Below are 27,010 nucleotides of genomic sequence, written 5' to 3'. Positions count from 1 at the left end.
ACATCCTCCTCCCTACCAGAATAACACATCCTCTCATGTTTTGCCAGACCACTTGCAAATGCTCCAGGAGATGCTGCTGCCATCGCTCCCTAAGGAGATTATTTCATACACCTCTCAGTATTTCACTCTGGTAAGTCTTCCCTGCAGTCTGAATTATTTCTATCTTACGACTTTCCCTCTAAACACACCTTGGATCCCACCACCAGACCTAACTCCATTCCTTTGACGGGAGTCAATTTTTCTTTCAGCAAAAATAGATAAGGAATAACTCCACTGGAGTAGGACAGGATTAAGCATAAGAAGTCTCTAAATAGGGTACACTACGACTGAAGTTATACTTGATTATTATTAACTGTGTTCAATTGCGTAGCTGTTTATTCATTCATTTCTTAGTAGTTTATTCAGTCTGTTAGTGAGGTATTCAATATCCACCTAATTTCTGTTGTACATCTTTGAATTCATTTTCGTCTCTGAATTTGCTGAATTCCTGTTTTATTATTCATTTCTAGCAAATACATATTTTTAAACACCTGTATTGCTTGGTCACATACAGAGTCGCAAGTCAGACTACTGCTTGAGGAAAGATCACTACATAATGTAAGAGTGGATTCAGAGAAAAGGCACTGGAAACTGGGATTTTTGGTCTGGGATGCCAAACCGGATCAATCTTTCCTCACGTGAAGCTCCCACTGATCTCTGCTGAAGCAGTGGACAAAACCCGCTGGGTTTACAGTCTCGTTTGTGTTGTGCAGCCCAAATAGCAACCTCCATTCTCAGCCACAGGTAATGGAAATGCTTTCACCCTGCGGATGCTCTTTACTTCTACCCCTCTCGGTCTCCTTCCCTCGGCGAAAAAAAATAATTCTGGCTTCCCCTCCTAATACTTCTGGAACAATTGACTCTCCACCGTGCACTGGTAAACAAATTTGCCGTAAGACCTAGAGAGAATCTTGTCGCCGGCTCTCGCTCCAGCTCCCGGACGCCTGCCGCAGCTACGTGATCCGCCACCAGCACTGGGCAGTCCTGGCCGCCCAGATCTCCATCTTCCTGCTCAGCTCTTTCTCCATTTAATTACACACACCCTCAAGCACGGCTCATTCGAGCCTTTTGTTTTATATAATCTGGATATAGCACGCTTCGGTACTTTTTTGCTGCGAACTGTCTTTGTGGTGTATTAGCCTTTCAATAATTCAAGAGTTCGGAGAATGACTGCATTCTCTCTCATTTTTCACTCTTTCTCACAGTACTGCCCATCTATTTATGATGACTCGTTCTTTGTTTTCTGCCCTTTCTCTTCAATATTTAATATTTTAAGCTAAATTTACATTTCCTCAATGATTCCCATATGTTAGATATCGTCCTCTGGTTCGCAGGCAGAAAAGAACTTTAACACCAAACAACCCACAATGTGGAAAAATGTTACAGTCCAGACTCCCGCCTCACCCACACTGCTGCAACCCTTTCAACTTGATCTACCTACATCAGCCCTTTCGAATCAATCACTCAGATTGAAAATTAGACGTGCGGAGCCGCCTACTTCTCAACATCAGCTGGTAAATAAGACCTCGTGCCTGCACAAATTCCCACTCAGCGGGGTTGACCTACTATGCGGGCAACAATGTTTGGCACATCGTGTTTTAATTTTGGTGTCATTAATTTTGCGGAAGCGTAAGGATCAGGTCATACGATACGCTGATCTGAGACCCCCTGCGTGATGCCGAGACACCTCCACTCCCTCAAGAGGAGCCAAGGAGCGTCTGTGTTTTGGGAGAGAGGGTTCCATCTTGCAGAACCTGAAGCATCCAGGAGCAGTTGTCCAAAGGGGCTGCACAAATCCGTGCTGACCTCCGACAGACACCACAACATCCTGAATCATGGACTAGTAAAGATTTCTATGAAAAATATGAGCGCACAAAATACTTTACGTTGACAAGTCAATATTTAAGGGGCACGTGATTATTAAGCAACGCAAATAAACACACTGCTGTCCCTAAGAGGGCAGTTAATAGTCACTTAGGTTGTGCCCACACGACGTGGAGAGGAAAGAAGACAGTGTGGGAGCTGTGTTACAGACTCCGGCCAAAAGCAAGAGACACTAGCCCATGTCTGCTGCTGCTATAAACCAGCTTCCTAAGAAATGCAGTGCCTCGTCCCAGTGGAGGATCTGGCCCAGGACTTTGCTGTTGAGATATCTCAGCATTATTATCAAATGTTGGCTGAGGTCAACCTTCTCCTGGCCCTGAAAGCATTAAGATGTGAATCTGCGAGGGATGTGCTGCAGAAGCTCCTGTGTACTCTCAGTATCTTTCAGTAATTTCCAAAATTTGCTGTAATCTGCACCACCACACGGTATTTTAAGTAGCTACAAAAACTATAGTGACAGGAAACATGTAAATGATTTTCAGCATATAAAAGTCATACTTTCTATTTACATTCTATGCATATTTCAGGTACATATGCAGACAGGCCTATCTGTTTAAACAGACAGATATATATAAGAAAAAGGTGAACCCCAGTGTTTCAAGACAGTATGGCTATAAGTATATATTAACATATAGAAACATATATATTAACATATAGAAACATATATATTAAGATCTAGAACCTGCCTCTAACTAGCATGCCTTTTTTGCAAAGATAAAATTGGTAACATCAGCAAACACCCCTTGGAGATGTTCTAAGTTATTTCTACCTAAAAATAAGGAGCCCAGACCTTAGCTGATCTGAACTATAATCAATCCTCTGATTTCACTGCAACCAGCCCAATGCATGACAGCTAAAGATCTGATTTTCTTAATTTAAGGTCCCCACTAAGGACTTCAGTACAAGGACCGAATTTCAGATTTATTGAGATTCCATCATTTGCTATGCCATAAAACACCAACTGGCACAGAAGTCTTATTCATGTTCGTCTTTGGTTTGTTTAGAAGATGATTCTGCCCTGGCTGATGCCCTGCATGATCTGAAGCCATTACAGAACTTGCCTCATTGAATCACGTTTTAAGCATCTACTCCTACCTTTGCAAGTCTGGGAAGACTTGATCACACTCTTTACACTCCTGGATTTCATGCACGTCCTGAAGGTCATTCTCATTCTCAAGCTTTTTCTGGAAGTCCTCCTCCACCATGGAGAACGCGGAGTGAGGTGTGCTGCAGGAGAACTTCTGGTGGTCTACAAGCTCAGCCTTGGACTCAAAGAGCTGGTCACAGTCCTCGCAGCGATACTGGCGCTCCTCTGGAAGACAAAGGGGTTGCGCACAGGGAGACCGCATCAGTTTTCAGTCATTTTTAACTACCGTCCCATCAGGAGTTTGATGACGGTGTGGTTAAATAAATAGCTATTCGGTGAAAAAGAGAAGAACCTCAAAAGAAGCAAGGATGCCTTAGAATGCTTTACAATAATGCTTTAATTCTACAATATATGACAGTGCAATACTACCTGTTAATTGCCTGGGTGACATCCAATAGGGATCCCTAACACTGGCTTAGGACAAAAGTCAGTATGTCAGTATACATTATCCTAAATGGGGATATACAGGGTCTAAGGTGGATATCCAGTGGAGGCTGCCAGTCTCTGCATTTCTGAATGCGGGAGACTGACTTAGATAGGAACATCAGCACCTAACATAGCCAAAAGGGTGTTTATTGAGTTTTTAGAAGTCTCTTCACTTCCATTAGAGTCCTTCTGCAGCACCCAACCCTGTTCAAAGTAAGCCAGAGACACATGAAATTGGGGTAATGAACACAGGGGGCCTTGCTTTAAATTCCATAAAATCGGTCACAACGTGTTTCTTACTGAAAACAAGTGCAGAAGATCGCTAGAGTGTCACTTTGAAGTCAATATTGCATTCCATTAATGAGCAATTCCTGCAAAAGAATAGATTAGCTGAAGAGAATCCCAAAAAGCAAACTCGGAGAAGAGCATCCCATGATCTTTTTTTTCTGCTGGATTTTCTACTGATGGTCTATACGAGGATCCAGATACCCTGGTTTGGTTCCAGTGCTACCTGCCCTGCAGGTATAAATGCCCAGGGGCTCTGAATCAGAAACGCACAGTGAAGACTGGCTGAAATCTCAAATGTATGTAGTTGGTTGCTACTTGACAGCTGAAAGCATCATAGGGCTCTGTTGTCCGCTGTTCATGAGCGATACTTTGGCTCAGTCTGCTTCTAAATTACCCCTGTGGGACATATTCCTGCGTGTGACTGCAGAGATGTCCTCTGGTGTCATTTATACAACAGCTACTTGACCATAGGGACTAGGCGTGGAAAACACTATGCTCGAAAAGGGGGACATCTTTAGCAATAACTAAACAAAGTTACTGCTATGGAAAAAACCCAAACGCAAAACCAAATTAGAATGAATTAATAAACCCCACCTTTTTCTTAAGAGAACAAAAGATACTGCTCTAAATGTACAGGCAGTTATAAGAAAGTGCACCCCTTGATACAGCCTGCCCTGGGAAAAGCCCTGTGTACTGTCCCTGAATCCCTGCGAATTTGTAAAATGTCCACATTGGCATAAACTGCAACCTAATGGGCATCAAGCAGATATCCTACACCCAGTCCCCGCTGGGCAGCAGAGCAAAAGGAGCTTTTGGAGGTGGAGGACAAATCTGAGCAACAGCTCAGGAGTTTCAGACGCAGAATATGTGCGTCGGATGAGTAATGAATGAGCACGAGGAGGAAGAATGGCTCAAATGTTCTCACAAGTGACAGCAACATTAACAACCTGAGATTTTCTCTTTTCAAGATGACAGAATAACAGTTGTTTGGCTAAGTGACAAAAAATAACCTATAATCAGGGTCCATACAGGTCCTGCAGGAGCAGCACAGCCTAGAGATAAGGACACGGACTCTTGCTCTCCTTTTGCAATGCCCACAAAATGATCAAGTTTCAATCCTGAAGCCTTACTACTGCCCTCAGTTACATCTGCAGAACTCTGTTTCTGCCAGGGAGGTTCAAGTAAGCGAGGGTAAAACCTGAATGACATTGATTGTTGCAGTGATTCAATGCTGAGAAATATTGACTGTGCAAACTAGAGCTCGCCACATTAGCAGGTAGAAAATGCAACATTGAATGAAGCAACATTCAGTTGCATTCAAATGCAACACTGAATGAAGCTACACTCCTAGTTGGACCAGGTTGGAGTGATGGAGTGATGAAGAAAAACAGAGAAACCCCAATGCCAGTGATGGCATTGCTTTTGAGAGCAGACTCACCCTTCAGAGGAACTGAAGGATTTGTGATAATATTAGAGCAGTTTATTCACCAAACAGCTTTCAGAGAAACAGAAGGGCAGAAGATAGAGGAATAGAACTGTGGTCCAGCTCTCCTCCCTGACTGCAGTGAAGCCAACCCAGATTTCAAAAGGATTCCAACAGAGGAGAATTTTTTGCTTAATTCCAACCATACTTTCTATTAGATTAGACAGTAAGAAGCCGCTAACCGTGAATGTCCGGAGCCATTGTTTCATGTGAATAATCTTCACTCTTCATGAACAGTAAGAGCTCCTCTCCTGGTTCAATATCTGCTACCACTCTGTAGAATATCTGCAAAAAAAAAAAAACAGAAGAGAGAAAGCAATGTGACTACCACAACAAGCAAAGAGGCATAAACCACTGCCGGTGACTATTACAGGGTCAAAACCGTGTGGCCAGACCCTGCCCCGGAGTGGGTGCTGGCTGCCGTTTGCTGGAGAGGTGCCGACTTCGACTACGGCAGGTCTGCTCCTTCTAGCCCCAAAGCTGTTGGTGCTTTGGGCTCTGTGAGGATAAAAAGGACGACTGCTTTCAACAGCCTCTGCTGCAAAATGAGCTGCGCGATGACTGCAAATATCACCAGCAATTTGCGTGCTTAGTTATACCAAAGCCACGTACAAAGTAGCTGTAAAATGCATCCCTGAGTGATCCATGTAAGGGAGATAACTCCTGTTGCACTGGGAAAAGGTACTAAAGCAGACCTAAGAAGATGTTGCTGATTAAACCATAGGCATCCAAGCCCCCGTTTCAATCCTCTACGCAGTCCGGGAAGCTGTGAGGTGAGAGACTTACACAAACCAGCATGCCTGGTTATTCCTTAGCTTCAAATGGGAATCAAAGGAAAAAAATCAGTCCTGGGTGAAGAAACACCGTGAGCAGCCAAAGGTGCTGGTGGTGACCCCGGCCGGTGGCACCTGGTCCACCTGTACAGGTGACATCAGGCTCTGGGCTCTGGGAAGAAGCCCGTCGGGAAAGCAGGAGGCTGTAGGGGGGGCGAAGGGGCCCCGGTCCCTTGGGTCCCTGCACCCAGAGCCAGCGCACGCCGGCACCGCGAGGCTTTGCCGAAAGGAAATTCCCAAAATCCATCTGGCTGCTTTCCGTCTCAGCAGGAAACGTGAAGAGCACTAAAAAGCTCCATGAAGCAGCTCAAATAAATATTAGTAACTTCCTTAGGCCTTGTTAAACAAAAACACATGACAGCTATGTTTCCTATGCTAAAAAATGATGCCTTTGCGTTTTCTCGGACCAACGTATTTTCAAAGGTTTCGCTCTCAAACTCTTAACTCTCAAGTCTCATTCCAGTGCATTGGGAGAAAGGCAGAAAATCACCTCCACTGTTTAAAGTCAAACAGATGCGTTTGTCGCAAGGTAGGTACGGGTATCTAGAGGTGCGTGGGTATTTTCCCCTGTCCAGTCACACGTGAACCGTCACCCATCGGGTGGCCCCGGCAGCTGAGCACATACCGATGTCCTCCAGGAGGTGGCCGTATAGCCTAATCGTTTCTTTCTGCACAAGCGGCCTTTGCCCACAGATATGGGCTAAAGACCTAAAAATAACGAAATAAGACGCATTTCCTCGGATTTTTTTTTTTTTTTCTTCGCCTTGTCCCAAAAACCGCTCTAAAGGAGGCATGCGGGGGAGCTCGTCCCTCTCCCGGTGCCAAAAGCACTGGCAAAACACCTCGGGCACAAAGGTCCCCGTGCCACAACCCCCTCCTTATGGCCAATTTGCCCCCTAAAAGCCAGGAGAAGAAGTTTATGGGCAGCCTGATCTGCCCAGGCTGCACCTCCCTCCTCTTCCACGCCGCCCTGGTCGAACCGTCGGCTGGATCTGCTTGGGCTTGCCATTTTTACCCTTTATCAAGGGGATTTCGAACTCCACCAGGTATTTCAGAGGGCACAAAGGGCCAAGAGAGCTGTGGCAGGGTCTCGAGCGTGTCTCTTCATGCAGCCGGGCGAATGCCTGGTACCACAATCCCCTCCGGAGCCGATGCCATCATCGGTGCCGAAGGACGCGTGGCTGCTGCGTGGGCTTTGGCGTGCCAGGGATGCGGCTGGGGCAACACAAGTCAGTTGATCAAAGGCCAAAACACATTTAAATGAAGCCAGCTTTTAATTCCCACAAATAAATCTGATGTCAGCGCCGCATCCAGTGAATATTTGCTTTAAGTGATGCTTGTTTTTCCATTTATTAAGATAAATGTATTGAAAACTAGCTTTTTTTTTCCAGAAGTATAATGGCCTCCACACGTCTGAAAGGGAAGCTGCAGTCCGATCTGTGGAAGATAAGCCTGGTTGCTGGCTGGCTTTGGGTGGAAATAATATGTATATAGCATTACACGCTGACCGGAGAGACTTCTGTAGACCTCCCCGCTGCAACAGCACCCACCTCCCCCTTGGGGTGGGAGCAGGATCAGGCCCACCCCTCAGCCAGGTGGGACCTCCACCATCTCCGAGGGACCGTGCCAAAGCTCCTGCTCTGCCCAGGACAGCTCTGCCCAGAACTTGCCTCGGTGCTCCTGGGTTTTGTGTCACGGTCGGGTAAACTCAGCTGTTCTTCTGAGGTCAGCGGTGCATCCACACCAAGGAGCGAACAAAAACCACCACGAAGCCTTCTCCAGTATTTTTCCTGTCCCATCAGAGGTATTTTGATAGACCTTTTCACCTCTCGTCACAAAGTGAGGACATATGGACCGTACACAGGCATAAAGAGGGTCTTGTCCACGAAGCGCTGTGCTGGGGTGCATCACTCCTCTTTGGGAAGCCCCGGGTTGACGCAGAATCTTTCTTGCAGCTGTGGGACAAATCCCTAACTAGGGTGTAAACTCTGCGGCCAGTTGTCCTGTCTGCATTGGTATTCGAAAATATCAGAGATGATTAAGCTACCCATCAGAAACTACCTGGCCAGCCTCTCTGTACCTCAGCGGGGAGACAAGGTGGGGTATGCCAAAAAACTCCATGGTTTAGGTTGAGTGATGTTTCTTTATTTTGCATCTCAGAACTAACACCCTCCAAAACAAGGTCCAAGTGACAGATTTCCAGCTCTGGCATTTTCACGTTATTATTATTAAAATACTAACTCTAAGTATTATTAAAAATATTTTTTTAAATTTCTGTATGTACAAAAAGCCCCCACCTGTACTAACAGTTTATATACCAGCTTGTGTTCCAGCGAGGAACTAAAATAAAACATATTGAACTTTAAACCAAAATGATTGTGCAGGTAAATTTAATGTGATTTTAAGAGCTGTCCTTACTGCTTCACGTGAAAAGCTTTTTTCTCACTCTTCCTACCTAAAACCTCCTGGAATTACCCTGTCTGAGAAAAAGTGAGAAGCTAACTGTGGAAACGAACCACGTTGCCCGAGTTTTTAGGCGGCAGCAGCCTTCTGGGGCAGACGGCACGGGGGTCCTGCAAGCCCCCGGATGAGAAAGCTCATAAATTACCCCCAAGCCCCGCAGGTCCCCTCCTGGCTGCCCTTGTTTTGCAACACCAGCAACCTCTACCGCAGGCAGTATTTTTTTGTCTTAGGAAACGCTAATGTAGAATAAATGGACTTTTCTATTGCAAAGCTTGAAGATTTCTTGGGCGCAGTCCTGACTCTACCGTAACTAACGAAAGGTTTTAATTTTCTGACTATCACCTCTTCAGCCTACCAAAATCCCGTTTCGTTACCTGACTTTCTCGGGTTAACCTGCGCTCACGACTCACGAGCGTGCACCAGTCTGCCTCGAGAAGTTCAGGAAGAGCTGCTGCACGGTAGAGGAACGGCCAGAGGAGGGGGGGAGTGAAAAATAAAAGCAAAGTCCAGATGCACATTTCACATGCCCTGGGATCAGCGGTGTGTGACTGCAGTTTATATAGGAAGAGCAAAATCGGATCCAGATCTGGAAACACTTTCAAAGTTCAGGGGGTCTGAGGTGGGGAGAAGTTGGGGGAGGCCTAACTCATCAGTCCTCTGTGCCTGCCTACACCGCAGGTCATATATTTATGCTACCGAGCAGAAATAAAAGCTCCCAAACTGCAAAGCCGTAAAGGGAAAGGGAAGGGGGAAAAAAAAAAAGGAACACACACAATTTACTTTTAAATGGATGAATAAGGCCTCATTGTTATGAATCCCAGTTTACTTTTCCTGGTCAGGCACTTGAAATTTTATTTATGCTTAATAGACTGCATTTGGCATGCGTAAAGATGACAGAAGCGTGAATTATGAATGACCTTCAACCTATTCAGGAAGTTGTAATAATTGAAATAATAGCGAAAACGCACTCCCTGCGAGCTCGGCCCGGGGCTGCGCGCTCGGCCGCCGCCGCCCGCGCGCTTTGAAGTACCCCGGCCGTCCCGCCTGCCCCGGCGAGACCCGCACCGCTCCGCCTGAACCCTCCCTCCGCTCCCATCCAGCGTGTCCTCCTGCCCCCGGGAAGGTTTAACCGAAGGACGCCGGTTTGGGGGGGGAAAAAAGCGACACTTCAGCCCATGAGCGTGAGCAAAGGCACCAGCTGGTACACGTGCATCTGTCGCGCTCGGCCCTGAAGAGGACTTGTATTCCGTTGCATCCAACTAAACCCTTTATTCCTGTGTATACAAGAGCTTTGGAAAACATTGCACGTGCCCCAGCGCTGCCTGGGAAATTCAGATTTTAGGGCAGGCGAGAGATGCTGCTCGGAGTCGTACTTTAACGTACGTAAATGGTCAGGTTTGTACTTTAACCCTCCAGGTGATGCACTGAACTTACACCTAGCACCACAGGGGAAGGCACCGAGTGACTCTGTCCTGCACCACACTGGTTGCAAGGCCGAGGACCGAGCGCAGGACCCGCTCCGCATGGGATGGTGAAAAGGAACTGAAGACCCCCGGCAAAAGCCTGGTGAAGCCCACCAGCGTCCGCAGAACCCTGCGCTGCTGCTCCTGCGCCAACATCCAGCGCCTGACGGGTTCCCAACCTCCGCCACATGGGTACGTCTACCCTGAGCAAGGCACCGGTCCTGTCTCCCGACCACCTTTGGAGGCTCTGGTGCACCGGAGGGGAGCGTGCCCCACGCTGGGGCAGGAAAGCGAGCGCCTGGAGAGGCGGCATGCACACTACCAACTGGCATTCGCCTCCACGCTGCTTCAGAGCAAGAGTGGAACTTGCCTGAAAAGCAAAGCAAATTAAATGTCCGAAACTAATAGTAAGCGTCATGTTCAAGGAGCTCGATCAAAATCAGGATTTATGCCCACCAGAAAAATGAGAAGGATGAATGGATACATAACCTCACTCTGAGCCGTAATTAAGCATTTGAGGGGGAAAAAAGAAAGAAAAGGGTCTAAATGGCGAAGCTTCAATTTTAGCTCCTGCGATGAACAACTTCTGCAGCTGAAGAACTGTGTGATGAAACTCGAGTCAGGTTCTTCTTACCATACTCAAGCAAATGATAAATTCAAGCGAACTGGAGTTTTTTCAAGGGCTAATGTAGAGGAGTCCTTCCTGAGCACTGCATTGGGCCCAAAGAAAACTTCAGCAAAAAATCCCCAGGCAAAACTCAGCAAGTGCCTGCGTGCGAGCGGCTGCGGGGGCACGGGTGGGAGCCCGGCGGGGAGGAGAGGACCCTTCCCTTCACCTTGCCGAGATGGTGGGGGAGCACCGCGGCATCTCGGCACCGGCACTGCGAACCCTTCCCTTCCTCCTTTCCAAAATGCCCCAAAACTGCCAAAGCGGATCAAGCACAAAGGGCTGGAGCGAGGATGCTCTCCTGAAATGGTACCAGGAATCCCCATTTTTCCACCTTCTGAGGTAAAAGGTGCCTCCTGCTCTCCCGAAGCAAGGAGGGAGCTGCAGGACGTCCCTCCACAGGGCACCCTCTTTGGCTTTTGGGGAGCTGCGGGCCACCTCCCCAGCGATACTCATGTCTTCTTCCATCATAGGTGAATTTTAGCCTCTATGAAAGCCCTGGGTCCGGGTGAGGGGCTGCCACATCCAGCCAAGCAAAATCTCCTGCTCGGAGATCGCTGACCACCGACACCAGACCACAACTTCTGTGTGTCCGCCTGTTCTCCTGAGGTGACCTTCCCACGCAGTTGTCTTCTAACATCCCACCTTCATTCATGACGCACACAAAGTGCTCGGTGAGTTACAGCCTTGTCCTGGCTCTGTAGACATCTATAATCCTCTGTACTCTTTCTGGCAAGTACCCAGGTGTGATTTGACAGCTCTCATCACAAAAAAGGTATTTTTGCTTAGAGACGACATGCCTTACTGCTTTTATTAAACCCGAATCATCAATAAAAAGCTTATCGCTTTGCAGAAATGGCAACAATTAGTCGCCATTTTTTGTTCTAACCAATTTCTTTTAGGTCACGCCAGGACAGGCCAACGCCAAGAGCAGCAACACCCCCAGTGCATTAAACTCCAGCTCACACCGGCGGATGTAGAGACTGAGCAGGAGTTTCACGCACAGCCTCGGCTCTAACTGCAGTAAGTGGAAAATCACCACCGACGAGCCCCTCGTTCCACCAGCCCTAAGCTAACACAACCCCGCTCCACTGGAGACAGATTTTCAGTGGGAGCTGGATTAAGCTTTATTTGCTTAATAAACTAATAATTCATAGGAAGAATCATGGCAGAATAGGGCCCCGTATGAGCTCAGCGTGTGCGTGCCCTCCTGACCCACAACAGCCAAAACCTTAATTTCACTCTCTGACAACAAAGCCTCAAAACTGTTCCTTAAATACGCAACTTTTGCAGGTGGCTGTGCGTCCAGGGCTGCTGGAGGAGGCTCTGCCGTTTTCTGCCTGCGAGCTGCCGGTCGCAGAGGGGGGGCAGCGGCAGTAAAATCTGAAACATGAAGCTGTGTCTGCGGATTAAAAAAGTTTGTAAAACGTGTAAGATGTGATCAGATCTGGTGAAACCTACAGTAGTAGGTTCACTCGTGTAAGTTTATATCACTGACATCGGGCACGTTGTTAAGAGTGGTAGTACTACTGGTTTTTCTCCCGTCGCAGCGGCATATACTTGAATATAAGGAAACAAAAAAAACGTGCACCAAAAAGAACCCCAAAAACCTATTTCAGCACACACAGCAACCCAAAACCTCAGTAAACTGATCTTGAGGCACGTTGAGTTTTCCATGGATAAACGAAAGGGACTCTTCAGGAGCTGCTTTGTTGAGAGGGAAGAGACCTGGAAGCTCAGAGCAGTTTCACAGCATTATACAGCTGTATCACTGTCAGAGCTCTGCAAGCAATAAGTAAGAGAAAAACAATATTCAGGAGTTCTAGCTTCAACTGCTACCAACTATGTTTCTTAAAAGAAAAAAAAGAAAAAAAAATGTATTTTTTATAGCTTGAAGGTGACCGTGATCCCAGCCTGAAAACGTGCCTGGAACATGTGACAGCCCCTGACATGCCATTGCTATAGTTGCTGCTGTATGTGCAACTGCACTTTCATTAACATATATATTTAAAAATAATGCTTTTGCTGGGATGACAGCCCTACCAGAAAGCCTAACAGGGCTAATCATTGTGAAGTCATTAAGAAGTTGAACTAATGTTATCATGTTTAATGATAACAGAGGGGAGACGTCCAAGTTAGAGTCAGTTAGGATTCAATACCCGTTTCTGCTGAGCTGAAGAAACGCATTCCAGGGCAGTAACAGTGACAAGACTCTCTACAGCTCTGCACACACTGTAGTCTCTTTGGGGAAAGGAAAAAATGAGAGTGCCCTGTTTGTGGAATTTTATTATTCATATACATCTTGAATTACATACGTTCAGGTTAGATTGGGTATGACAGGAGATAATAGGAAGACAGCAAAGAGAAATCCTAGATCAACCTTGTTTGAAATAGAAAAAAACAACCCCCAAAAATGCAGCTTTTAAACCCTACTCCACCTCCAATCAAATGAAACATGAGTTGCATCCAGCGTGCATGTTTTGACTGCATCCCACCATTATCGAGCTGTTCATCTTAGCAAAGCTCATTTATACAGTCATAAGAAAGAGCCCAGGCCTTTTGTAAAGTTGATCCTAAGTGATGAAACCTAACCTCAACCGTGAGCCGGGGGGTGGGGTGGTATGTCTCTGAAAAAACTCTAAGAGAGAAAACAACAAAAAATGTTTTTCTTTCGCTCTTTCTTGTTAAATACAGAAAGTAGAGCTTAGCAGAGCAACTAGATTACACATCGCCCTGAGATTCATCCAAATCCTGCCTCAAGCAGTCTGGGAATCATACCTGTCTGTCAGTCAAGCTTGAATTTAGTAGCATAAACTTGTGGGCAGCATGAGGCTGGGAGCGCTGGCAGGATCTTTTACCTTTTCAGGTACAGCCCAATGTTTGCTTGTGAATTTTACAGATGAGTTGAAGCAATTAGAGGTGAACAATTACTGCTGATCGAGTATCTGTGCCTCGGCAGCGAGCAGCGTCTCCCGCAGCGGAGATGCTCCCCACGCAACCAGGGCTGCTGAGGTGCTTCTTATTCCGGGGGGGAAGCGGGGTGCCCCCCCACCCCTGCACCCAGCACTGGCTGCAGCTCCAGTTGAGCTGGGGCCTCCTGTCCCAGCTGGGCTGCATCGCCTCTGCCCTCCAGCTCTAGCTGCAACCACTGATACACGTCCTCGGGCTTCGCCTTTTTTTTTTTTTTTCTTTTTTTTCCCTTTTCCCCCCCCCCCTTTTTTTTTTTTTTTCCTTTTTTTTCCCCCCTTTTTTCTCAGAGCTACAGAGGCAGAGTGACCCAAAGGCAGCCCCACGCAGTCTATACACAGGCACATGTGCACGCTCAGTCCTGACTTACATTTGTCACTCCTTGTACACGCACACGTTTGGCCATGTAATGTCCATTTCCCAGTTTGCCTTCCTATTATATTTTATATTACCTCTGGTGAGCTTGTGCCAGAAGAAAGCAGAAGGAGGAGCTGTTAGAAAGGCTTTTTCGCTTTAAGATTCGAGAGCACATTTTTAGCATTAACTTTTTAGGCTCTGGTCATAAAACGTTGGAGTACGCGTACGATTTCGTGGGTAAACGTGCAGCGTTTCCAGAGGGCCAAATGAACAACAATCTCTTGCTGACAGTACCCAGCTCACAACACGCTACTTGAAAGACAACCCATTCTTAATTTGCAAATCTCAGCAACAATAAGCTATAAAAATATGGAATTATGAACAGCACAATACTGTGCAAAATAAATAACAAGTCTCCAGTGAATGAAAGAAATTATTGGCAGCAGTACAGCCACCATTACCAAATGTCAGAAATGTAAACACTAAAAAAAGAGAAAGTTAAAAGCGCCATAACTTTCCTTCCAAAAACGTCAAAACGCGGGCGCGTGTCTGCGTCGCAGAGGTAGATGCTGAGGTTTCAGCCTAGCGTGTATTTTCAGTTGCAGATCACCAATACCGACACAAAGACAGTAAGTTGCTTTGACCAATGCACGTGATTCCACTTCTAATATTTCCTATCTATGCCAGCTCTTATTAAACGTAAAATATTTTAATTTGCTGTTTCAATTAATCTATACAGTTTCCTTTTCGTATCCCTGTTCCATAAATGCTCTGCACTGAGAGTATTTATCATTTTTCAGCGTAAAGCATATTTCAGCTTGGAAAGCGTATTTTGCATTTACTAATAGTCTTTATGGTTTCTTTAGTTGAACCAGCTGCTATATAAAAAAAGAAATTATATCTCAGTCGGCTGGCTCATTCTGTGTTACATGTGCTCAGGGTTGAACTCTACAAGTTGAAAATTAAAAAAAAAAAACTTCTCTCATAGTTTCTGAAAAAGTTATTTAAACCGGTTTTCATCAACCATCTCGCATGAGCGAAATACATAATGCTGTCCTGCAAATAGCAGGCTGTCTCACATTCATTTCCTATAAGTAAGGAATTTGATTAGAAAGAATGATTTCTAATTGAAGCTTTGTGTCTGGTTGTGATTCTTCTTTCAATACTGTCAAGGCAATTAAATCAGCTAAAGATAATCTTTAACATTCACCTGATGCAGTTAATTAAGTGGTGAAAACCAAAATACTGATTAAATGAATCGAATCCTATGCTGCAGGTAGCAAAGTTTAAATTGGAAACAAGAATTCACAATCAGTTGTTGCTTTGCTATTTTAGATATTTTACTTTAAAGAATATAGCTCTCTTAACCTAACTTCACCCATTAAAATATTTCATAACGGCATGCATTATCTGCAGACTAAAGCAAACCTTGATTTAAGAAACACCTAATAACTCATCAGCATAATTGAAAACAAAATGCTTCACTGCGTCCTTCCTCTGCCTATCCCAGCCTTTTTCCCAACACACGAGGATAAATAACGTTTCGGCGCAACAAAGAGTGGAGTTAAGTGCAATAAATGAGAAGAAAAAGAAAACCACTGAAGATCCTGGTTCAGCACACAAGTATTACGAGTTCCAGCAAAGTGTATGGGAAGGCACAATAATATTCATGCACGTGTGCATTCAAATCCAAAGCCCCATACACGCAGCTACACTGGTAGCGTTATCAGTTTTGCGTCTTCCCCTCCACTCTCTCCATTAATTTCACATTACAGCTTCTGATCAACTCAACAGTTTAATGTAGCAATCCAAGTGGACTGGAACAGGAGCCAGAAAACGCTGCTGATTCAAAATCAGCAAATATTGGCTTTGTACTCCTAAGCAAGCTGTCCCAATTTTTATCAAGTATAAGATTAAAAAAAAAAAAATATTTATGAATTGAACAACAACGTGAATAAATAGAAAATTTGTATTATCTACAGCCCATAATCAAAATTATTCTATTCTGCACTTCACGTCTGTGCCTTATCTTTTGCCATAACAGCAAACAGGCCAAAATCTGTTGTGAATTGTTGTTGGTTTTTTTTTTTTCCATTGACACCTTAATGTTCCTTAAAAAAATAAGTGCAGAAAGTGAACACCACATACCTGATCACTTATCTGACATGCAACGAGGTTGTGCTGATTGTAGCATCCAGCAAACTTGATATATTTGAGCCAGTTTCCTACATCTGGTTGACTGGCATCTATGCAGAACTTCACATTGCAAAACTCATCCAAGATCTAAAAGCAAGAATATGAAAGAGTAAATCTTTCTGTCGCTGTCTGGGCACACTAATCAAAAGATAAATCACGTTTCCAGATAAACAAACGGATAATAATAATAACAATAACGCAGGCATGTTTATTCAGAAATATGCTTCTCTAGTGAGATTTTTTTTTAGGAACGGTAGGAATACATACATAATAATAAAAGGACAATAAATGTATTGAAAAAAGTCTTGACAAACATTTACGTGTAATCGAGACGTTGCCTAATTATTGCTAAGAAACACTACGTTAATTTAAGAGGGATCTGATTTTCTACGCGTTCATCACTGACTATGTTTGAAATTGTGATTTTAATTAAATAGGATTCTCTCAGGGAATATAACAATAATTATTAAAACAAGTGGTGTTGGCTTCATTTGAGGTTTCTGGTTTGTTTGGGGATTTACGTTGTTTGCAGCACCCACTTAATCTTTTTGTATTTGTTGCTCTTAACCAAACTTTATTTGGTAGGCAGAGTTATTTACCTCGTTTTAATATTACGCTTCCCAAAGAGCCCTTCTGTGCAACACTTAAATCACTCCCCTTAATTGAAGCAAATAATAGAACTCCCTATGCCAAACTACAGAAAAATAAATGAAAAACAATGTAAACACTCATGCAAAACATGGCAGTATTCAATACATACCAATAAATGGTTCCAATTATGCAGACAATAAACAAATATAATGAGATTGCTTGTGGACAAGCTAAAGAGGATGTTCTATTCTAATATTATGACAAATTACTAATCATTACATATGACCAAATGTCATTATTTATTTGCAAGCTTTACCACCGGCCTATCCTAAACTTTCCACAGCATCCCAGTGAGTTCACTGCTACATTTGTAACTTCTCCGGCTTGGCACCGCCAGCAAACCACCCGATTTTCGCAGGAAAAAAAAAAAAACAAACCACCCAAACTTTAACGCACACGCCCCAAACGAAAAGCAAAGGCAGAGGGAGGTTGTTTCCCCGATGGGAACCGTTTGTATTCACGTCCAGCCCCGGAGCACTTTTGGCCTCCGAGCTGAATGGACGGGAGCCCCGGCATTGTGTATCATTTAGTTAATGAAAACCCACGGAAGTTTCCTATCAAGGCTTCACAATATCGCCTCAACCCGCTCCCGTTCATTAATTAAACGAGCCCCGCGGAAAACCGTTCTCCCCGCGGGGGCGGCCGGTGCCGGGGGGCAGCCCCAGGTACGGCGGGTGCTACCCCGGTGTCGTGTGTGTCCCCCCCCCCGGGTGCCAGGATCGGGCCCATCCGTGGTGATGGTGGGTTGGGGGGGGGGCGAGTGCGTGCCTGCCCCCCCCGGGGGCCGCCGGGTTCCCCCCCTAAAAAAAAAAAAAGAAAGGGAAAAAAACCCCAACCCCCCGCCACCCTAAATCCCGGGGGGGGGGTGTCCCAGCGGAGCCGCGAGGTTCCATTATTTTTTTGGAAAAGTGGCATTTAATTTTCCTTTTCAATGCAAAGCCCGCTCTGCTCTGAGGAGGAGGAGGAGAAGGGGGGGGGCTCACCCCCACACACATCACCACCACCCTCACCCCCCCCCCCCCACCCCCGGGGCGGCGGAGGAGGGTCTGCCCGGGGGCCGACAGCACGGCGGGCACCGACGGGGCAGGGCGGCCCCGTCCCGCGGGGCCGTGGGCAGCGCAGCCTCCGCGCTCGCCGCTCTTACCTTGTGTCGCCGGGAGCCCTGCGGGGGCGAAAAGGGGAGGGGGGGGGGGATGGTGGAAGGAGGAGGGGGGGGTGGGAGAGAGAAAAATATCCTTCAGGCGGCTGGAAGCAACATCTCGGCGTCAAAGGCGGGCGGAGGCCGCGGCCGTCGGGGTCCCGGGCTGCGGTGGGCGCTGCGCGGGTGCGGTGCGCTTCACCATTTGTCGGGGGGCGGTGGGGAGCCGGGGTGTCGGGTGGGGAGGCCGGGAGGGGGGCTGCCGGTCCCGGAGGGTTCAGCGGTGGTGGTGGGGTTCGGCGGGTTTCTGCCGGTTCGCCATCACCTTCCCCTTTTCGGCCCCTCCTGGTCTTATCGGCTGGCTTGGGGTGTGCGTGTGTGTGTGTGTGTGTGTGTGTGCAAAGAAAAGTTATCGGGAGAAAGGGGGAGGAAAAAGGGGGGTGGGGGGGAAACGAAAAAAAAACAAAACCAAAACCAAAAACCAACCCCAAAACCACACAACCCTCTTTAAGGGGGAGGGAAAAAAAAAAAAAAAGAAAACAACAACAACAAAAAAAACCAAACCCAAAACAACCCACCGCACACCGCTCAACAAAACAAACTTCTTTCACTTCTCCGCCGGGGATGGGAGAAAAGTGTGCGTGCGTGGGCGGGCGGGCGGCTCTCCCCCCCCCCCTTCCCCACCCCCGCAGCCTGCCCGCGGCGCTTCTTCCCCGGGGCAGCGCCCGGCCCCGGCCCCGTGTCCCCCCCACCCACCCACCCACCCCTCCCCGCCCACCCCGTCGGGTCCTGCCAGCCCGCCGCTCCCCTTTCGGGCACTGTCTCTTTAAAGCGGGGCAGCCCCGGTCGCGACGGCGGCCGCCCCCCCCCCCCCCCCGTACACACACACACCCCCCCCCCGCCGTCCCGGGCGGCGGCGGCGGCGCTCCCGGCGCGCTTAAAGCGACAGCGGCCCCGCGGCCGGGGGTCACCGCCAGGTCGCGGAGGAGCGGCCCCGCCGCGGGGGGGGGGGGGGGGCTCACCGGCAGCCCACCAACCCCCCCCCCCCCCCCCGTCGTGGCCTCCTCCCGGGGCCGGTGGGAGCCCTGCCGGCGGCGGTGCCCCCGGGCCCTCGCCGTTCGCCCTCCGCTCCCCGCAACCGGGAGAGCGGAGCCGCGCTCGCCCCGACGGCTTCTCCCGGCGCGGCCGGCTCCTTAGCCGCGTTATTCTCGTCATCGCCCTCCCTGTGGTTATTAGTAATAATTTTTAATGAAACGCAACTTTTTTTTTTTTTTTCCCCCGTTTGCCGGCGCTTCCTAAACGATTTTTAATTTTTTTTTTTTTCCCCCCTTTATTTATTTGGTAACGAATCCCATGAAAGCAGCCGGCGGGAGGCTGGGCTCTGCCTGCCGGTGGGGGCAGCGGCCGGGCCCGCTCCCACCCGCGGGGCAACCGCAACCCCCCCCGCCGGCTCCGGGGCTCCTCCCGGCTTCGCTAAACGGCCCCGAAATCCCACCGCGACGCAAAGCCGCAAACCGGCCCGCAAAGTTTGGCACCGTCCGGGCTAACTACGGCAAGATACACCTATATATGTGTGTATTTTGGGGAAGAGAGCAGGAGGAAGAAAAGAAAAAAAAAAAGAGGGCTGAACTGTATCTTTTATTGCACGATCCAGAAGTGCCACCCACTTTTTTTCTTTTTTTTTTTTTTTTTTTAAGTGCAGATATATTTCTCAGACTAAAAGTCGATTTTTCTTTCCCGGGGGGCCGGGGAGGGGGTCGGGGAAGGAGGGCAGGGGGAGGGCGAGAAGCCGGGTGACAAGAGATGATGATTAATTCGTCTCAGCGGCCTGTTATCTGTGACATTGAACTGTTATTTCAGATAATAGCTATTGTTCGAGGCGGGGAGGGGAGAGAGAAGGGGGGGGGGGGAAACACACCCGCACGCAGTGGTGGTAGGTAGGACAGGAAAAAAAAAATTGGAAAAAAAAAAAAATCCTTTGTCAATAACCTCAAAAAACCTGGTGGAAGATTCCCATAGCACCCGGGCCTGAGAACCGCGCCGCCCGCCCGGTTTGCCGGACCATTGATTTCCTGCCCTCCCTCCGCTCACCCATTGTTGGAGCTTTTTTTTTTTTTCTTATTATTATTTTTTTTTCTCTCTCTCTTTTTTTTTTTTTTTTTTTTTTAATTTAGCCATAAATTGGACCGGCTCGAGCTATGAGCTGTTCTATTTTCTTCCTGTCAGGATGAGGGATTTGTTTTATGATGCATTGTGTATTAAATACAAGTAATCTGGGAAACTGATTGCTCGAGCCCATAGGCCTGATCAGAGGCCCCGATAGGAGCCGGAGGCCCCCCCCCACCCCCCCCCGGTCTCCCTTCTTATACCACAAAAGGAGGAAACGCCGGTGGATAAACAAAAGGGCCTCCCCGGTACCGGCAAAGCGGAGCCGGCCGGCACCGGGGCTCCGGGCCTCCGCCGAGGCTCCGCAGCGCGGCCGCTAGGTGGCGCTCGCTACCGGGACACGGCCCGGGGCCGCTGCGGGACGCGGCCGGGGCCGGAGTAAGGGACGCGGGCGGTGCGCAGCTGCCCGGGGAGGGGGGGGGGGGAAAAACCAACAAAAACCCATTTTTTGGTAAGTCCCATTCGGGCATCGCTGCCGGAGGTTCCGTTCTACCCCAGCCGGGCGGAGGGGAGCGCGGCCAGAGGAGGAGGAAGATGAGGAGGAGGAGGAAGGCACATGCCCCCCCCCCCCCAAGCCGGAGGGGTTCGTGGCGTGGGGGGGTTGAGCCTCGCTTGACCGCCGGTCATGTAAGGGGACGCTGGAGTTCCGCACGCGTATATTTTTTCTTTTTTCGAGCAAGAATCTTTTAAACGTGTCTGTAGCCTTTTTTTCTCTCTCCCCTCGGACGGTTTGGTAGGTGCTTCAAGAGGCCCAAATATTTCCACAGGGTCCCTTTTGCAATTGTTTATTTAAAATAAGTCGCTATATTAGTGGAGGCAGCAAGGAGTTAGTACTCGAGTCTGCTAGTAATTCCCACCAGGCTGTAAACTGATGCCTCTTTTAAGCCTTTAACTTCATGGTCGTCCCAGAAGTAAAAGTTCTCATAATGGAGACCCTATGGGCATCGTGCATTCCAGCACATCATTAAAGCAAAGCAAAGCAGCTCAGCCAAAGCCAGATGAAATAACTGCACTGTCCACTTTTAATGGGCTTCCTGTGGACAAACGCTGCAGAGGACAACGGTGAAAAATCAGATGAGTCACTGGCAATTTTTTAAAATACCGTAAATGTTCATATTAGGCTTAATATTATCCTTACGTTTATAGAGCAAGCCACTTCATAACCGCATTTTTAAGTGGGGTTTAATGTTATATTTCTCAAGGTGACTAAACACAACATTGAGCATCCTGACTAACACTGCGGTGAGTGTTTAAAACACCGGGCAAGTGTATCAGGCGGGGATGGAGAAAGGAAAAGCAAAGCAAAACAAACACGCAGAAAACAACTGCCCTCCGACATATCCAAACACTCTGGGACAGACCCGGGAAAACAGCGACAAGCAGGAAAGGCGACACAATTTCTGCATGTTAATTCCTCCCGTCCTACGTTGCGGATATCGACTTAAAAAAAAAAAAAATCAAGCAAAAACACAGAAGTGTTGCTGCTTATTTCAGGGGGAAGAGCGGGACCTCTTCCAGCCCTCGCACGAAGAGGCGGTGGTGGTGGGCATCGCCGTGCTGCCGCGGCCCCCCGCACCGGTGCCCCGTCCTGGCCGCCCCTCCTGCCCTCACACGCTGCCGGGCTCGTCCCTCCCGGCCAAAAGGCAGTTTTTGAGTGAGGGAGAGGAGGAGGAAATTAAAGGTAAAAAAATGTAAATAAAAAATTTCCCTTGGTCTGGAAATGGGCCCAACTGAAAGCATGTTAATCTCCACCTCAGTAATTTGGTTCTTCTGGAGAAGACAGAAGCCCTGCTGCTGTGCCCTGCACTTCATAAATCACGTCTTTATGTGGACAAGGTCAGGGCACCTAACAGCTCAGACATGGGCCTTTGCAGTGGCTCGGAGGGCTCCGGCATGTTTATTCTCTCGCACAGATCTCCGAGGAGCAGTCCAGCACGCTTCTAATTACTTTTGATTATTTTCATTTGCTCGGGTCAGGCTGGCTTTGCCGGCACTGCTGGAGGGTGGGTTTCCTCCCCCCCCGGCCGTGGGACGCGGGGGGGGGATCAACGCTCTGCTGCGCCCAGCACCCCCTTTCCCAGGGCGGCGGGGGGCTCCGGGGACCCCCGGGGCTCACCCCACCAGCGCAGGGGGTCGGTCCCCTTTCGGCAGCTGCAGGGCGCGAAGCCCAAAACCTCCAGCTGTGGTGGGGACACCCAGCCGGGCTGTCCCCCCTCCCTCCACAGCCAGGCAGCGAGGGGCATTTACCGCTCTGAAACGAGGAGTGTGCAGAAAAGACGCACACCCCCCGCCGAAAATACCGATTGCCTTCGGGGAAAAAAAAATAAACGACCCCATATCCTTACAAAAAAATGAGCGCGGTGCATGTGCAGGCAATAAAAAAGTTGAAGGACCTCTGCGACTCCTGTGCTCGGGGAACTGCAAAGCACACGCAGCCCCCAGCCGTGCACAGAGACAGCGCGTGTTTAGGTCCGTTCTCCTCCTACTGCTGCTGCACGACCCCCCCCGTCCCGTCCCGGCGCTTTATTGCTGGCCTAACTAAATACGTACAGCAAACGCGCGGTGCCCACGCGGAGCAGATACACGGCAGGCGCACGCGACTGGTGTCCCGGCGCTGGTAGGGCTCACGGGTGGGTGAAGTCGTCCCCGAGCTCCCACGGGTGCTGGTGCCTGCTTGCACCCCCTCTTACGGTCTGGAGCAGCCGCGATGCTGCTACTGGCAGAAACCAAACACCTACCCAAGTATGGAGCAGAAAGGCTCCACTTTTTCCCTCTTATTAAAATCAGCGCTCTAAAATAGCATGTTCCTTCTTACCCCGATCTGAGCTTGACAGCCCAACCCTGCTTTCTCATCTCCCATTATCCCGGCGTGAGCGGGGTCCCAGCAGACCCGCTGCCCTCGCGTCCTGCCCAGCTCTCACTCGTGCAAGCCCGCTGGTGTGCCGAGCACCGGGGCGGGCACCGCCGCGTCCGGGCACTGCCGCGTCCGGGCACCCACATTTGCCAGCGGCTCCATCGCATCCCGCCGGCGAGGGTCTCCCTGCAGGTGTGGGTGCCGTCACAGCTGATTGATGAGGGGAAACTTCCTGAGCAGGGGCTGCCTGGTGGGAAGGAGTTTTCTGGCAGGCACCGAGCCATGCCGCCGGGGTTCGAGCGTGAATTTTTTTGGATCTCGGGTGTTACTGCATACCAGGAGAAGGGAAATCGCAGCAGATGTACCTTCTCCGTCAATAAGGAAGATGTAAAAACGGGGTCAGCGACTAGCATCCAGCTGCCTGGGTGAATCTGCTCCTGCCTTGGGGAGGAAGGCTTGGAAACCCTGTAGAAACTGCCCTTCCTCGCAGCAGGAAGAGATGTTATAACACCTTATTGCAAACAAACCGTGGCCCTCGCAGCCAGTCCCAAACCACGATGCCAGGGGATGACGTGCTCCTTGTCCACCCCCCGCTCCTTGCACAGGCAGCAGAAAAGGAGTTCCACCGGGAGAAATCTCCTCGTTTTCCTCCTCCAAATCTTCCCCCAGGTTTCCCTGCCAAGGCACGTGCTCTGGCGCTGGATGCTGAGGACTGTTGCTGTTTTCCTTCGTAGTGTTCATTACTTCCATTACAGAAGAGTCTGGAAGCCTCCAAATCCAGCCCGGGCCCTTCTCGCGCTCAGGGTTACTGCACCCGCAGGGCGAGACAGTCTCCGCCGGGCGAGTTTGGCACGTGTGTGCGCTAAGATAAAAGTCGGGGGAGAAACCCGCATTAGCTAGCTCGTTTTAACACCCACTAGAGACAGGGCAATTTAAGGCACCGGCTGATTGATGTGGGTGCTGGCCTCCTGTCCACCCCAAAGCTGTGTGTTTTCCTGTGCTTTACCTTTCTCATGTTTTGAAAGAAAGCCAAAATTCTGGAGAATCTGGGAAACTCCACTGGCGATGCCCTTAGTCTGCATCTCCCCCTGTGTGCTGGGCAGCCTGGAAGGGCTCTTTTCCCTCTTAACCACCCAAAGAGTAAAAGAGCTCGAGCGTGGCCCTCTAAAACCTGCCAACATGACCGAAAAAAGGCTGATTTGGGTTTTTTGAGCGCACTCTCGTTCACCTTTGCTGAAATACAACTGAATAAATCTGTACCAGGTCTGTACCCACTCCTGCTTCCCACAATTTGTTCACCCAGAGATCGAGCAGTGGGACCCCGCAGACGGAGGCTGTACGTGGGGTGGCCAGAGGCTCCCACCTGATGTAGCCGCTGCTTCACTGCCTGGCAACACAACTTTTTGCAGAAGCTGCTCTAAAAATGGAAGAACTCTAAAAAACACTCCCTGAGAAGGCACCGTACCCGGGAGGTAGAAAGCACAGTAAAAGGATTTTGCAGGCTTCCTTTGTACGTACGTGCATAAGAATCCAACGGGGATCCATTAATTCTTCACTTTTTCCAAATTTTTAATTTTCAAGCCTTCTCATTTACCAAATAGCCTGCTTTGGAAGACCTTTTCCAGCCCCAGAGCCGCTCGTGGCATCGGAAAGAGGAAGGGTGTGTGGCAGCAAGCCCTGGGGCACCGTTCGGGTCTCGGCACTATCCGGAGTCTGACAACAGAATTTGCAAACCAAAAGGATGGAAAAGAAAATACCAAAGCAGGGAAAAATACCAGGCCAAAAGGGATTGGAAGGGTTAACCAACAGAACTTTACACTACAAGAATTATTGTGATGCATAACAGGTAATTCTATTTTAATAATCAATTTTAGGAGTGACTGGCTATTTTCAAAGCATTCCTATTGTAGCCAAAGTTTTAACTAGGCGTACAAGAGTGGACATAAACACCTGCGGACTTTATAAGAGTAAGAAGCAATTTATCACCCAATAAAAAGTCAAACACTCATTTTAAAATTTTCAGGTTTGCATTTGCTATTTTAAATGTACATGTGTGGATGGTTCTAGCGGAGGTTGAGAAGAGGCGGATACATATCCTACATGCAGAAACACACGTGCAGACAGCAAACAAAACCAGCTCCTGCAGCGGGGAAGAAAAACCTGCCTGAAAGCATCGATGTTACAGTTTCATCCCACCTGCGTTTCGTATTAAACCCGTTGTGATCATCGACCGGAGTTGTCTAAAACCTGAACTAAACAGGCAGTAAGTCAGCTGGCATATGAAATTACTGCAATTCGATTTTCAGATAAACCACAAAACTTGATGAACTAACATTGTTCCAGCTGAATTAACTCATCATCCCTGGGAAGGGAAGGTTGCGGAGGAAAGCAAGGGCTCTGATAGCGACGATTAATCCTCCTCTTATAGCAAGGCGCTTGCTTCCGAGTGGAAAGATACCCTGCTAAAGGCAGGCTAAGGATCCACACTGCCTCAGAAACATCGCTGCCCTGCCAAGCCCCGAGTGTAGCGTTAGATTTTATTTACACGGGGGTAGGAGAGGCAGAATTCTTTGTTACGGGCTTGTTATGAAACTATAAATAGCTTAAAATCCCCGTCAACAGTTTGAGTCGTGCTCAGTAGATAAATCCGAGGACTGAAATTCAGGAATGCTAATTTATTCAGCCGGTGGAGGAGCATGCAAGGTTGATCCTTATCCTGTGCTCGGGCAATCTCCCTGGGATTAAGTCGTAAAGCATTTGGACCACAGGTGCCATGTGAGTGGGTCAGGTTCCCCACCGTTGGCGGGCAGAGCTATTCGTGTGCACCCACCCTGGGCGTGCAAACCGGGGTCCTGACCAGTAAATGCTTAACTAGCCCCGTGCGTACACAGCAGCCCACCTGGGCGTGCATTTGAAGTGCTGCTCCACATAAATTAGTCACACATGGGTAAAGGTGCCTGATTAATTTTGAAAAACCTTACTCCGAGAGCTACCTGGTTTGCACTAAAGATATTTTGCACAACAAGGAGATTTTGCTCGCCAGGAAAATCTCTAGGGGCGGGGGAGCAGAATATATTTGATACAGGTGTCAAAATAAACCTGTCCTATAACCCATTGATCACAATGGGTTATTAATGAAATAGCTGTGAACATCAGCATATCCTTGTGGCAGATTTCTTTCATAAATGAGTTGAACATTTTCCAATTTCAAGAAAGTGCTGCTACCTATAAACTTGGAAATTAAGGGCTTTTTCCCCTAAGACTCAGATCCCTCAGGGCACTTGTGTTCTGGCATGCATCCCTTATTTGCTGAAGAAATTTCAAACTTGGTAATTTAGCACCATACTGATAAAACAAAGCGGGGAAAAAAAAAGGCAGTTGGGCATGTGTGGATGTGAAGGAGGAGGGAGGTAAGTGGTACAGCTTGAGGCATTTTTTTCCTGTGGCTTTTTTACCCACAAGTCATGCTGCAGATTTTGTGTGAGATTCATAGAGAAAACATTCCCTAGATACAATATATAAGATGCATATTAAAATCCATGAACTGAGTTTTGCAGATGCAAAATGACCTGCAGAATTTGAAGGAGGATGGAGACTATTTTATAACCATCTTATAACTTAAGCCTAAGATGTTGGGCTAAATTTGCCACTAGCAGAATTATAAGTATTATTAGTATTATTAGTATTACAGCAGCACCTAGAGGCCCCAGTGGAAACTGGGACCCTTTGTGGGTAGAAAAATAATAAACATGGATCCCTGCCCTGAAAAGCTTAGAGTTGGCATGGATGGGATAAAAAAGCACGCCGATGGGAAGACTATCATTTTGTTTTGACAGATGGAATATGGAGATTTGCTCATGGAGAAAATCAGTGGTGGGCTGGGAAGGAACCTCGTCCAATATTTTCCCATAACTTTCATTCACCGAGAAGTTGCTTTTTACTTCTTTCTTTTGACTGCAATGAACAGAAACTCCTATCTGCCCGCTGG

At 48.2% G+C, this 27,010-nt stretch overlaps 1 protein-coding gene across 3 annotated transcripts in view; it reads right to left on the bottom strand.

Annotated features, from left to right (window-relative positions):
* Positions 1 to 27,010, bottom strand: part of MECOM (MDS1 and EVI1 complex locus) — a 345,547-nt gene that overhangs the window by 32,070 nt on the left and 286,467 nt on the right. For 2 of the 3 annotated variants that reach the window (XM_052804152.1, XM_052804154.1), the window contains exons 3-5: positions 16,166 to 16,300; positions 5,450 to 5,552; positions 3,019 to 3,235 (exon numbers count right to left, since the gene is read on the bottom strand). In XM_052804152.1, the coding sequence (XP_052660112.1) occupies positions 3,019 to 3,235; positions 5,450 to 5,552; positions 16,166 to 16,300 (455 nt within the window). Of the gene's footprint in view, positions 1 to 3,018; positions 3,236 to 5,449; positions 5,553 to 16,165; positions 16,301 to 18,008; positions 18,424 to 27,010 lie in introns of those variants that run through there. The other variant, XM_052804155.1, reaches the window with a different exon arrangement.

This window comes from Harpia harpyja, chromosome 12 (genome assembly GCF_026419915.1).
Source record: "Harpia harpyja isolate bHarHar1 chromosome 12, bHarHar1 primary haplotype, whole genome shotgun sequence".
Classification (NCBI taxonomy): domain Eukaryota; kingdom Metazoa; phylum Chordata; class Aves; order Accipitriformes; family Accipitridae; genus Harpia; species Harpia harpyja.
This window is presented reverse-complemented; position numbering and strand designations above follow the sequence as displayed.